Below are 13,869 nucleotides of genomic sequence, written 5' to 3' on the forward strand. Positions count from 1 at the left end.
ATAAAATTTTTACCAACACCAAAATCCTTAGATCAACACGCATGCAAGGTAATACTATTACAGCAGAACCACCTCAAAAGTTTTTTCCCCCCTTAGCATATTCAAGTATTATCAATATTTTAAACAGACTGAAACAGAAACAGTCATTGTTACCAAATAACCTGTTTATTTCATTGAGCTAATGAAGTCAGTTATCAACATAATGCCTTGGTACCCACGCCAAACTTTAACATGCCTCCACAAAATTCATGAGTGCACAATACTGTTAATATGGTGAGTATGGAAAATACAGTCACTCTTACTTGAACGAGAGCACAAACAGGAATCAGTAATAATGGTGTCCATTGATTATATCATAAATGACTACTTCTATTGCAATAGGTGTAACATTCACAATGTTGTTAGCTTATGCCATATTAAACTCCCATCTCCCATATCAAAAACTATTGGGTTGGCATATATAACTTTCTTTAAAGGCAGTAGCTCAGTGTTCATTTTTAGCAGTACAGACTATAAAAAAAGCATTTGTTATATCTGAGCCTAATGGTAAACATATTGTGTCTATGGGCTGTGACGCACTAAGCCGACGATGGGGCTGTTGACATTCATGCTGGTTGGCCATTGGCTGTAGTCTTTATGATGAGTTCGAAGTGCATCTTTGTTTAAACACGACAAAGTCAACATAAGGTGACACAGCAGTTTGTCTTAGTTGCTGCCACTTCTCTGATCTTGGTTTGGTGTGTCACAGCCCTGTATCTTAATTGTAAATATCTGACATTTAGACAATGTAAGTAAAGTGTTCAGTAAAAGTCCAATTTGTCTGTCTGACATAAGGCAGAGTAGTGAAACCATTCTGCTTCATTAACTACACAGAGGATTAAAGTCATTTAAGAAAACAAAACATAAAAACAAAAGTTAGCATTTGACAGGTTCAAGCTTGACAATGGAGCCCTCATTTCTTGCAGGTGTTGTAGCGTTGTCAAGCAGTGGTGTGTCTGTGTCCTCACTGCCACTTGGGCATTCCTTATTGCTCTCTTTCTCCACATATTTGATCATATCGTTGATGTTTCAACCAGTGGGTTCTGGCTGATGCTGTTGAATTTCAAGCCAAAGTTATCCCTTTGCCAAGTGAGTGTAAACAGTTCAGCCTTTAATACCGCCTTAAATTAGAAATCACTGAGGGGGAAGGGGTTGTAGAAAAGGGATCTCCCAGGCTACCGTGAGTCCTTCATTAGGACACAGAGGAGATTGGGTTGAGAGGTGAGCCCATTTGTGTTAGCACCTTGTCCAACCACTGGAGGGGCCCATGCAAGTGCACCTCAATCCAGCAGGGGGTGCTGGTGACGTCCTGTCGGTGATACTCTGCTCCCCAGCCCTGTGAAGATACACAACAAATTATAAAAAAAAACACATGACACTAGAAATTATGTTGGCATTGTGTTCAAATAATCACATTATATACATTGTTCATGAACACTTACCTTGACAAAGCTCATCCTAATAGTACACATCTTGGTAAGCTCATAAACCGCCTCAAAGCCATGATTGACTGACTGGGCCAGAAGCTGAGCAAACTCCTGGTTGTTGAAAATCTTGAGACTACATCCACTGGGTATCTTGCAGACTGTGGTGGGGTGGAAACCGTGGTGGTAATTACAGTTCCGGCTCTGGACAAAGATGCTGGTGTCACTGAGGCACTCTGCATACACCTCTCCTCCCACGTAGTACAGGTGCACTCCTAGTTAAAGCAGAGCTGATGGTCAAGAAATCCAAAACCCAACATTCTCTAAGAACAATATACTCATTTAATCTCATAATCTGTGTGGCTGTTATACCTTTGCCAATATGTCGACGGGTGTTTTCAATTGTGGAGTTGCGGTTAACGTTGGACAGCAGTCCGAGGCAAAAGCGGTTCTTGTTGTTTGAGGGGTCAGTGAAGCCATCTACAAGCACACTGGTTGATGAGGCATGGTAAGCTTCACCTACACGATTGTTGAGCTCATAGTAGACAATAGAGCACCAGTGGCTTGGCTCCTCATACTCCACTGGCTGAACATCTAGGAGATTGCACAGATCACATGAAAATTGGTGTGTCATAAACTTGGTAAATAACATCTCATACACAAGATTTTTCTTAAAAGCTTTGTATTTTACAAAACAGCATGTTCTGGTAGAACATGTTTTTATCAGTGTTGCTTATAGTGAGCTCTGACACAGCTTCACAAGAAGCTGTCACTACTTATCTTTTAGTGCTTTTATTATAACATTCTTCATAGCCCAAACAGCACCCAACATAAAATGATACAGCATATCAATGCATTAACACTTTTTAAAGTCCTGTTTAGACTGCTGTTTTGTTTATAAACTAGTATTAACTAGCCGCATCAGGTATTCCACAAAACAAAAAACAAAACAAAGCTTAATAACAAAAATTACATAAAATCTAATTTCGTCATTACTAACAGTTCTTAAACTTAAACGGGTTCTTCTGAACATGAATGCCTCTTCTGAACATAGTTAAGCCACATTTGGCTTGAGGAAGGAAGCAGCTGAGACCTTCAGTATGGCTTGAAGATGATCATCAGTAAGTCTGGATCTGTACGTGGACTTATTGAAGTTAGAGAAAAACTTTTTGCACAAATGTGCTCCGAAAAAGGCACATGGTCCGCTTGAACATTCTGGAAAGCTCAGGGGAGCCCTGCCCAAGCTTGTCTGCTTTTCCACTCACCTCCCTGAACTTGGCTTTGAGGTCAGAGTTGCACTGCAGGTCAATGAGCTCCATTTGAAGCACAGGAGGGGCGTCTTGCACATTAAAGAAGGGGTCATGTCTTTCATGATGACATGAACATCATAACACTTGTAGATGGTAGAAAGTACCAGGATAGCGCGCACAAAAAAAAAAAAAAAGTGACTGCTACGAACACAGATGTTGACTATATAAACGAGGCAGTAAGCCCATGATGAGGCTCCAGCCTGACTCCAGAGTGGGACGGGGGGCAGGAGCTGGCTGAGCGGCCCCATCGAAGGTCCATTCCCCTCAGTGACATTGTCAACGGAACATCGGTGTTGGTCATTAACGGCGGTAACAATGACTTCATCCAATCGAAGTCAAACATGCTCCTTTCAAACAAAGTAAAAAGTAGTAATTCAATGACGGTTATGTGATGGTACACGGGCTCCACCATAGTTGTGAAATGTTTCTCTGCTTGTATCAAGCCCGGCCGATGGACCGCCCCAGGAGCACTATACTCCACTGTGATAGAAAGGTTCATTGAGCTCCAGGTTGCACAAAAATGGAACCTTCTGCACATAAGGCCATAGAGTCCCATTCATATAAAACTCTTGGGCTGCACTTCATATCATCCTGCGGGCCACAAAATATCGACTCGCGGGCCCCAATTGGCCCCGGGCTGCAAGTTTGAGACCCCTGCTCTAGTCAAAGACGTAAATCTTACATGAAATAAAGATTGATTAAAAGCACTTCAAAAATAAAAAAAATAAAAATCATTACAGGTTCCCCAAAATCAGGGGTGTGTGTTGAAAATTGTTTACACTCCACATTGTCCAAAACAAAGAAGTTAACAGGTTTAGAAATGACACAACTACTGCAGAATATATTCTATATTACAGATATAAGACCCTGAGGAAAAAAAGTGATGTGTTAAAATAAAAAGCCTTTTCATTTATTTAATGAGACTTTTCCCATGAATGCTGCTGCAGAGGGCCGCAACACAAGAAATTGGACTTAAACTGGTATTTCCTCCATTCATCATTGAGTACTTGGAATGGCATTATTGTGTCTAAATGTTTACTCCTCACCTCCTCTAGCCATGTTCGGTGGCACCAGGCTGCTGCTTGTTTCCATGGACTGGCTGTCCTGGCCCAGTTGCTCATCAGGGGGCATGTAGGCTGGGGGTGGGGTGTCAGCTGAGACATTAAGAGAGCAGTAAGGGAGGATGAGACCAGTTGTTGCTGCTGGCAAATGGTCATGCAGTCTCCCTAGACTTTAACAATCATCAGGATCTGTACCCCGGAAATGGTGTCAGATTACACTTATCCCTCACTTGCTACGCCACATGCTAACCCATTCCCAATAGAGATGCAATACGAGTCCATATTGAGCCACACAGGAAAAAACAATACAGAACCCCCCACTGAGATTGCAGCAAGGAAGCCGACAATTATAGCGCTCATGTGTTTAGATTTCAGCAGAAATAAACTCAAATCCTAAAATCCTAATAATAAAAACTATTTGTTTTTTAAAACTGCCTGCAGCCACCGGATGTGTCAGCAAATCTGGACTGGAGAACAAGTCACAACACACAAAAATAAATATAATCTGAAGTTTTAAGGTTGCTTCCCCAGTACACCATTACTGGACAGGACAGAAAACTATATTTCTTCGTGTTACCTCAATTGGTTCTTTCTCCGAATTGTAACAATGAGAAAGAAAGGCTGCCTGCTCCAGTGAGTTAGTGGCCTAACAGCAGCCAGCAGCCCTGGCTCTGGTGGCCCCTGCTTAGTTAGCATTTCCTTTGTTCTCAATTAGAGGGTAGTTTGATTTGGTTGAATATGCTAACTCGTCCTGCTTAAAGCACTCCTAGTATTTTGAAAATATTTTATTTTACATAAAACTGAATTCCCCTGAAGTTTAGGACTTTCTGTAGTTTCACTTTAAATTTTACTTTTCCTTACATTACGCAACTTTGGAAACAGACAGCAACCAGAGACCAGTGTTTAAAAACATTTAGCTTCTTGGCTTCATGACAGAAAGAATCCAAAAAAACACAATAGTTTGGCTTCTTTCCCAGGGTGAGGTACATGATGATACTTAGCATACCTGGGAGCTGGAAAGGACTGGAGGGTCCAGAGCTGGCAGGAGAGTTCGGATAAGTACCACTGCTGGCTGGAGAAGGTGGATATGGGGAGTTGGGAGAAATGGAAAAAGAGCCACCCCCACCGCTGCTGCCGCCACCTGAACTGTGTGGCTGCTGGAAGGACTCTGGAAAGGTGGCGTTCAGGGGCATGTGTGGCTCGTTGTGGGTGAGGTTACGAAACTGTACCAGCAAACTGTGTTGTGGGTTGAACTCACTGTGTCGTGGTACCAGGACAGGAGGGAGCACTAGATGGTGGAGCAGGAAAGGAAATATATTAGTTCATTGAAAATTAGTGAAACACAAAACACAGATGAAGAAAGAGACTTTCAAACTATAACAATTAAGGTAATTTGTTTTGTGTCTGGAGCAACACGTTTAACCAGAAACCCTGTTTGTATGACTTTACCTTGTGAAAACACGTTCTCTTTTAAAAATTATTAACAAGGAAATGCAGCCATTGATGGGAAAAGAGAACCCCTTGATATGCATAGATTTAAAAAGTAGTTGTACTGCATATGATAGGAGACAATTAGCTGACCTATAACATGCCAGAAACTAGTGGAGGGGGAAGAACACACTATACAAATACCTACAGGCTTAGATAATTTCCAAATGCATTAAGATTTACTCAAGGTCCACAACCCAAAGATTCAATTGATACTAAATTAATCTTCTAGCGATATAAAACCGTGAAAAGAAAAGCCGCAACCAGATTAGTTTGTATTACTCCTTAAAAAAAAACAACAAAAAAAAAAAACAACACACCTACTTTTAAATTATCAGCTGATCTACTAATCGCTTGATCATTTCAGCTCTAACACAAACCCTTAAATCACTGTAAGGCAAACATGTTATGGCACATTTATTATCGTTTGATACGCTGTTGTTCCTGACATTAGATACATACACCATAACCAAATATGAATTATCAGATAATGTGTATGCCATTTTTTAATGTAGCTTATATTTTCAAGAAAATAAAGAACCAGGACTATTGAAACAAACAAATTAATAAAAAAAATAAATAAATAAAAATTGTATCTATGCACAACCCGTGTTTTTAAAACAATTTATCACTTAATACAAATCATTGGTATGCAGCAACAGTCCTGCATTCCTTAAGAGGCCCTTTGGACCTTGGCAAAGATATAACCATAGAGGTCCTCCATATTTATTTATATTTTCCACTTTTAAAAAATTTAAATGGTTGTTTCCCCAGCCTTGATTTTCATCTAATGACAGCTGTGATAGTGTCACAGCTCCAAGGCTGTCCTGCTAGTACTCTGCTTTGCATGTAAACCATATACATAAGCCAGTCAATAGGGAGTTGCCAGTTCCAAAGCAGTGTAATGTCAGAATGGCTGCTCTTACAGAGTCATCCATTAGTGTGGTGAGTGAGTGACAGAAAAAGAAAGAGAGAGATTGATAGAGAGCTAGTGATGAGAAAGTGCTATGAGTTTAATCCAAGTGGTTTATGCATTTAGTAGGACACTCCATGATGCCACACCCAATCTAGAGTGTCTGAGGAATATAATCTAATAAGACTCTAAAAGAGCTAGTGATATTGATTTTCTGTGAAATGGAGGGGAGGGATAGACCAGGCGCATGTGAGGGCAGCCTCCTGACCTTTGGGGATTTGCTTACCAGCTCTAGAGTTTACTCAAGAGCTTCAGCTATGGGATATGCACAACTCCACACTGTCTCATATTTGTTGCTTTTCACTAATGTGTTACAGACAATACAATTTGATTGATTTTGTCATAACAGGAGATTTCAGATCACCTTATTTAAACAATTTCAAAAAGGCAAGTCTGAATAGAGCTGTGTGAACAAGAACAAATATGCCCTTAGACTTGCAAAAAATAACATTACAATAACAATTGTTTAAATAATAGAATCACTAAATCTGAGTAGGAGAGAGTATGTGTCAACACATTTACCTTCAAGTGTAACAAATAACATGCACTTTGTTTGGAGACATCACAAGGACCTACCAGGACTCTCCACTCGCTTGTAGTGATATGGGTTGATGCACACCTCCTTCTGTTTGGAGCCAAATGGATACTCGCACACCTCCAGTGGCTTGAGTTCATGGTGGGACTGGAGGTCAGGCCAGCGCCACACTCGACAGTAGATGACATGAGGCAGGCCTTTCCTGTGGGAAACCTGTAGCCGGCCGTCCAGTGATCTTGGAATGGTAACACACTTGCTGGGCTGTCCTGGGCAGCTCAGAGCTTTCTCCAGGTCCTCCATCGCACCTTTCTTCTTCTTCAACTTTTTCACAAGCGCATCCACTGCCTTTTCTGCCCATTTCTCCTCCTCATCTCCCTGCTTCCAGCCGAGCAGACGTTTGACGGCTGGGCTTGTGAAGGAGAAGAGACTGGACATAGAAGTCATGCTGGAGGCTGTAGTGTGGATAATAGAAAGAACTTTTGTCGAAGGTTAATCCAAGTCTCTCCAAGGGATATTCAAGTCCCTCACTAATGACCTCCAAATACCTCTAGTAGCCTCAAACTGAGTGTGAGCATGGAGTCAAGAGAAACAAATTCAGTCTCTGAATGCAAGTGTATGATGATGGCTGAGACAAGTAGCGGGGTAGGGGAGAGGCAGCTTTAGCCTTGTCTGACCAAGGACAGGAAGCAGGGGAGGGAGGGGAGTCAGCAAGCAGGACGCAGCTGCTGCTGCTGCTCAGGAAGGGCCCTGCAGCAAGCTGTCCTGAGTTGGGTCACCAACGCTGATGGAGGGAGGGGTGCAGGCTGCAGAAGCAGAGATCAGGACCTTTGTCAAAATGAGACGCTGCAGCAAGTCTCTCCCATGCACACTGAAGGGCTTACAAAAAAAAAGGTTTTGATCCACTTCACCTTAGCTCCTTTCTAGGCCTGGTTTATCCAACCATGCAGCATTGTACTTCAGCAGCGCTCTGCAAGAGAGAATACGGAGCAGACAAATTTGACAACACACTAATGTTTCGCATTACACACATAGATCAAGAAGCAAGCAGTGGTAACTTTCATTTTCTTTAAAAAAATAAAAATAAAAAGCACGTTAAACACTTTACTATTCAAGAGAATACAATACAAACCATTTTTGATCTGGCACACAATTTCAATGAAGAGACTGGCTAGATTGAAGATGAGTTGATAGATGTAGAATTTGCAGAAAATAAATAAGGAGAAACAGTTCAACATGGCTCAAGCCAAACCTGGCTGAAACGGCATTTTCGCTTCCTTTGTTTGACCACGTGCACAGTCAAAATACAAAAACAATAACAAACAAGGATACCACCAGAGATGTGCTCCATTCAAATCAAGCAAGGTTGTGGTAACATTACAACAGAGGAAACCGATTTTATCGGCAACGAGACAAAGATATTGAATTGTGAAGTCAGATTTATAATTTAAACAATCTGCTTATTAATATTACTGATATGATAGATTATGAGGAATGTATCCATCAGCAACAGCAAGATTGCACCACCACACTGTATTTCCACCTTAAAAATGAAGAGCATCGCTTCAGAATGCATTCAGTTACAGTCCCTACAAACTACTGTTTCTAACACCAATAGTACAAATTATTTCACTTTCTAATGTATAACTACATAAAGGTGAAAAAAAAAAAAAGTGATATTACGCTTCAGCCTATACCAGTCAGCTCCAGCAAGGGGACAGTCCATCATAGGTAAACTGCAAAATCGCTTGTTTAGGAGCTTATAATACCGGCCCTGGTGAATAAGGATGTGATCACAAAGAGCTGCTTCCTCCCTCATCCCATCACAGCCCTGATCCCTCCCTTCCAGCACACAGCTGTCCGGCAGCACTGCGCCCACTTCCACTGCTCATTGTTCTACAATCACATAAAAGCAGATGGAAACCTCCTAAACTAGGACATGTAAGCATACACAAAAAGTATCCACTTCCAAATGTTCAGTGTTTTTCTGACCTTCAGAGTGTTTCAGTAGTTGTTTCCACATAGCCTGGCTAGTCAGAGGGCCTGATCCAACAAGGCCTCTTTTAGACTGATCAGCAGTGATTCATCAATTCAATGTTGGGTGAGCAATGAAAAGTAACTTTCAAGATAAGGACACGTCTGATCTGCCTCAAACATGCACAAACATATTGAATTTCATCTGGTAGGTGTATTTTCACTGAATGGACAAGTAAAGGAATATTCAAACAAAAGGTGAATTGAATCTCTATGACTGATCTTTCAGATAAAAGCTGATCCCATCTACAAACTGATAACTCACTGCTTGTTTTTTTGTGTATTATCATTAGAGGCAGAAATTTAAATTCATCTTAATTTGATTCTAACACATGGAAAAACTGTGCTCTATCCTAAGGTAATTCTTGACGGTTTCCATACAAATCGTGAGTATAGGGGTACAAAGAATTGACGAGTATAAGAATATTCTGTGTAATGAAAAAGCTAGAGCTCCCTGAACGAACACACTGTACAATCACAGTCATGGTATATGTATAACTTTTCCTTAAGAGAGCCATTTTCCAAATGTTCCATGGAGGCTTTAACATACTGCAACAGGTCAAGTATGGCGACCTGTTGCAGTATATTAAAGGCTCAGGATAAGTCAATACTCCTCTGAAGCCAATTCCAAAACTGAAAGCCCTCAAATAGGAACTGAAAGCCAACTGAAAGTGGTAAACGATAACAATAATTCCAAAATCGCTATTTCGCTGGCTTGTATTAGTTAGTAGTTGTTTATCAGAGCTCTGTTCTGACCTATAGCGATTAATGCCATAATTCTCGCTTTAATAACACGATTTACTGCGTGAAATCTTTCTAAAATGCTTCACAATTACGGAGAACGGGGAACATACAATATGGAAGAACTAACGTTATTCATTCGGTGAGTAGTAACTAAACCAAGCACCCCCACCGAGACACAGAAAAAAAGGGTTTCGGAAATTAACAACTAATGTTGCACAAATCCCTGGCCCGAGAAATAAAATAACTGTTAGTGCTTCTCCAATTTACCTGTATCACAAACGTGCATAGTCATGTTATAACTTCATTTCAGTGGCATTAGCCAAACCTGGTAAGGAGCAAGCTAATGCAAGCTACCTCGAGAATTTGCTAACAAGGATGGCTAATGTTCACAGAACATGTTAGCTTAACATTAAGTTAGTAACGTTAAGTTACTCCGCATGACAACCATCTAAAACTATCTAAAACGTCCAATGCAATGATTCCTCTGTAAATAAAACTGCATGAGCCATGATTTTTAACATCCTTTTTTTTTTAAAGCCAAGATACTTTACCCTTGTTCCTCCTCTTCCTCCATTCCACAAACTTTTTGAACTTCTCACAGCTGAAGCTAAGCTAGGCTAAGCTAGCAGTTAGCCCAGCCCTCCGAGGGAAAAGTGCCCAGACTCTGCTCAGCGTACCCCGCTGATGTAGCGTAGCTCACCGGAATTGACTTATACTTTTTAAACAAAATAACTGTTTAGTCACATACCTCTTAACAATACACGGAAAGCATAGTCCCCAGTTTTCTCGTAAAGCTTTAGGCCGAAGTTCCTACTTTCTTTCGGTTTTTTTTTTCTCTCGTTTTCCACAACCTCTTCCCTCCTCTTCTCAGTGCCATGTCCTCCAGATCCTGGAGACAAGTAGACTGGAGAGGCGGAGTGCATATCACTCCGCTGCACTAACAAACTAGTGCTCGCTTTAGTGTTAACTGAAGCGGATTTTTTTTTACCAGCCACCCAACGTTACTGCCTAAAACTCACCACCGCAACTTTAAACGCAACCAACGGTCTACATCCAGTTTGAACAGCAACCTTGTTAGGACACTGATTCCTTTACATTGCGCATAGATCATAAAATGTTCCAAATGAACAAACTTTGTCCACTTTAGACAATTGCAGCGACGCTTCAGCGACCATTAACGCCAAGGCAAGACCGACAGTTATAACCATAACAAACCAAACACAACGTGCGGTCTTTGGAAAGCGATTATTTCATGTTCCACTGTTTGAAGTTGTGTTGCTTACGGTGGTCGTGCTGCGGCTCTGGAACGTCTCACAAGTTGCTGGCTCCACTCAGTCTGGCGGACTGCGGTTTGTTGTGCATTGTTGGCCTTTGTAGTAACTTGTTCGAGACTTCAGAGATCCCTGCGGTGTCAATCCTTTTACCTTTAATTAATCACACTGATGATTGCTATTTCACACCCATTTCCGTGTACGAACCGCTACTCGGGCACAGTAACATTGGGAGAGCGGCTTCTTCACTAGTTCTCAGATTCCAGATGAAACGCAGTGTCCCTTTACAACCACTAGTGGGCGACGTACGCACTTTGGGGGGAATTTTACAACCTCTCTGTCGTATTTACAGTAATAAATCTTAATTCTATTGATCCCTTTATCGCAGTGATGGTAAATAGAATAACGAGCAAAATACATTTTTCAGCACTGTAACGTATATCCTGCCTTTAAGACTCTTAACAGTTAAAGTGAGTTGTGATTGAGTTTACATAATTTTTATGATCTGTCAAGTTTGTGGTAGATAATTCTCTCCTTTCAATGTAATATACCGCACTATAAATTCCAATCATTTATCTTATTAGTTATCCAAATTTCCGGAATAACTTATTGTTTTTGAGTGAAGCTATCTCAAAGGAGGGGTCTACCGATTTCAAAAGCTTAGCTTAGTAGAAGTAGTATATCATTATTTTTGGGGGGCTTTTACTTTTATTTTAAGGTATTCACCTTAAATGCCTAAAACAAGTCAATAGAATTGCTGTTGAAGCAGGTACAGGTCGGACTCGAATTCCCAGGAGATTTCATTTAAGTTGACCAACTTTAAATAACTGTTGTTTTACATTAAGGTAAACAAATTAATATTTACAGTAAGGGAAATTAGAGTTGTTTAAATTATATAAGCACATTAAACATTACAATGGCCTCATTATAATTTCTTGTGTGATTTCGAAACTTTTCAATACCTGGAATTTGGTTAAGTTGTTTTCTCCAAAACCTGTGCAGGAGCTTTGTCTATCATACAGCTATACTCTGTGCTAAAGGTTAGAGCTGGGTGGACACAATTTTACTCACGAAACACAGTCTGAAATCTTCAGACTGTGCGTCATAGCTGTGATGAGCAGTATTCCAGGAAAAACTACTCAGAATAGATATCAGATTATTTGGAAGCATGATTTATTGTAGCTAAAAGTTGTTCCCATCATTTTTTATTTTAATCAAAGAAACCTTTGACTGTTGACAATCATGTTAAAAACCAGCAGAGCAACTCATTAGTTTTTTTTTTTGTTTGTTCTTTGCAGAATAAGGGTTGTATCACCTGCAATGCAACTTTTGAGTTTACAAAATAAATATTCACAATGAACAGTGGCTCTGGAAAATGCACATATGTACACATTTGGCTTCAGTTTTCTGTTTTCTGGTCTGTTAACAACACAAGGCTTCTACTTATTTCAAATTCATGAATGTAAAATGCGTCGCTTCCTGTTTTTAGAAGTTGTTTTTTTTTACATGAAATCAACACCAGTAACAGCGTGTCCAGGATGAGTAACACATTCATCAAAGGACATTTTGTTGGAGAAGTGTCACAGCACGTTTCTTTACCTTGAAGCAGTCATAAGTCAGCTGGTGAGCTGTTGTAAATGACCTACATGCTTCTCCACTGGGAGAGTAAAACAAGGACAATCCTGTCTCAATGCCTGTGCTGGTAATACGTTGAATCTATTATCTTTGAGTTTGTGCTGCGCAAATTGTGAACTGTGTTAGCAATTTTAAAACCATATTTGAATTTGTTGAATCAGCTCTTTATATGTTATGCTGACTCTGATATGCAAAAAATGCTGGTTTGTCTTTGCATCATTTTGTCCTTCTTTGCGTTATGTGAAAGCAACAAAAAGCAACAGCTTGTTTCCCAAAGGTAAAGTTTAGTTGTACAGATTTTTCTAAGGACATAAGTACATTCAACATCGGTTGATGAGCAATATGTCGTTGAAGATTCACCGTCATCCAGGTTTAGCTATCTGAAGATTGAATTGTGTCAACTCAATCTTCTGATATTAGTTGAGGTTTACTGGTCTTTTGTTTTCAATTAAGGTACATGATCATACAAATGAGCAAACCAGTTACTATTACCAACTTTTATTAACCTAAAAATGACAAGATTAGCTGTACAACCTTTGGTGGACAAGCTTACAGTACTCTACCCAGTAACAATTTTAAGTATGAATTCCTTTCAACCACAGTGAGGGTGAGCAGATCACAAATAAGAAAACATGCAGTGCAGTGTAAAAATCAGAAGTAGCCTGATGTCTCGCTTGCAGTATCTCAATTGTATAAAAGTGATAATTAACCTTTGACCAACATTTTGTGTCGTCACAGTTCTCCTAAGCTATAAGAGAAAAGCTTAAGTCTAGGTTTTAATCTGTATTGTATACTTGGTTTAGGTGCTCTGTAATTCTCTTAAATATTGTTGGTTTGTCATCTCATACTGGGTCTTATACTTTCAAGCATTTATTAGAAAACATTAAAACACTGCCAATGTCACTTGACAAATGACAAAATTATGACAATTCATGCCCAACAACTAATGAGACAAATAAATGTGATGGTTATATAAAATAATATCACTTAACATGTAAATCATTGTTACCTCGTGAACACTATTTCAATACAGTGAATGTTTGTGATGCCCCAGATATTTTTTTATATTTCGTTTTCTTAGGCTCAGTGCAACAAGGAATGTTAGGTCAAAATTATTTTTACAGAAAGGTACTAATTAGAGATCATATATTCACAGCAAACATGTTATTTAAAGTGTTTAAAAACTGTTTAAACTACACCTACATTTTAAATTACAAATCTCTGCAAATGAACCCATTATCTACACACAGACAGTAGTGCACAATTTCCTCTTCACAAGTGAACAATTTAATTAAGAGTGCAACCTGTAAACTACATTCAATTCAGTTAGATTAAATAATCAGTGTGACCCTGACACT

General features: G+C 39.8%; 1 protein-coding gene across 3 annotated transcripts; it reads right to left on the bottom strand.

Annotated features, from left to right (window-relative positions):
* Nucleotides 1-146: 146 nt before the first annotated feature.
* smad5 (SMAD family member 5) lies at nucleotides 147-11,147 on the bottom strand. 3 transcript variants are annotated; one of them, XM_067518657.1, is made up of 7 exons: nucleotides 10,889-11,147; nucleotides 6,872-7,797; nucleotides 4,841-5,122; nucleotides 3,820-3,927; nucleotides 1,836-2,057; nucleotides 1,482-1,738; nucleotides 147-1,375 (listed from the first exon to the last, which is right to left on the bottom strand). In XM_067518657.1, exons 2-7 carry the CDS (start codon nucleotides 7,272-7,274, stop codon nucleotides 1,232-1,234), a joined length of 1,416 nt encoding a protein of 471 aa, XP_067374758.1. In that variant the 5' UTR covers nucleotides 7,275-7,797; nucleotides 10,889-11,147; the 3' UTR covers nucleotides 147-1,231. The 3 variants fall into 3 exon arrangements, with proteins under 3 accessions (XP_067374758.1, XP_067374757.1, XP_067374760.1); XM_067518656.1 differs by lacking the exon at nucleotides 10,889-11,147 and adding an exon at nucleotides 10,354-10,513; XM_067518659.1 differs by lacking the exon at nucleotides 10,889-11,147 and adding an exon at nucleotides 7,960-7,978.
* Between the last annotated feature and the right edge of the window lie 2,722 nt (nucleotides 11,148-13,869).

This window comes from Channa argus, chromosome 10 (genome assembly GCF_033026475.1).
Source record: "Channa argus isolate prfri chromosome 10, Channa argus male v1.0, whole genome shotgun sequence".
NCBI lineage: Eukaryota > Metazoa > Chordata > Actinopteri > Anabantiformes > Channidae > Channa > Channa argus.

Bases quoted from the DNA above. Each gene is read 5' to 3' on its own strand.
- smad5 (XM_067518657.1), bottom strand. From the start codon at position 7,274: ATGACTTCTATGTCCAGTCTCTTCTCCTTCACAAGCCCAGCCGTCAAA. The intron at 2,058-3,819 runs GTGAGGAGTAAA...GCAATCTCCTAG, and splicing joins ACCGAACATGGCTAGAGGAG to ATGTTCAGCCAGTGGAGTAT. The intron at 1,376-1,481 runs GTAAGTGTTCAT...GTATCTTCACAG, and splicing joins TTAGGATGAGCTTTGTCAAG to GGCTGGGGAGCAGAGTATCA.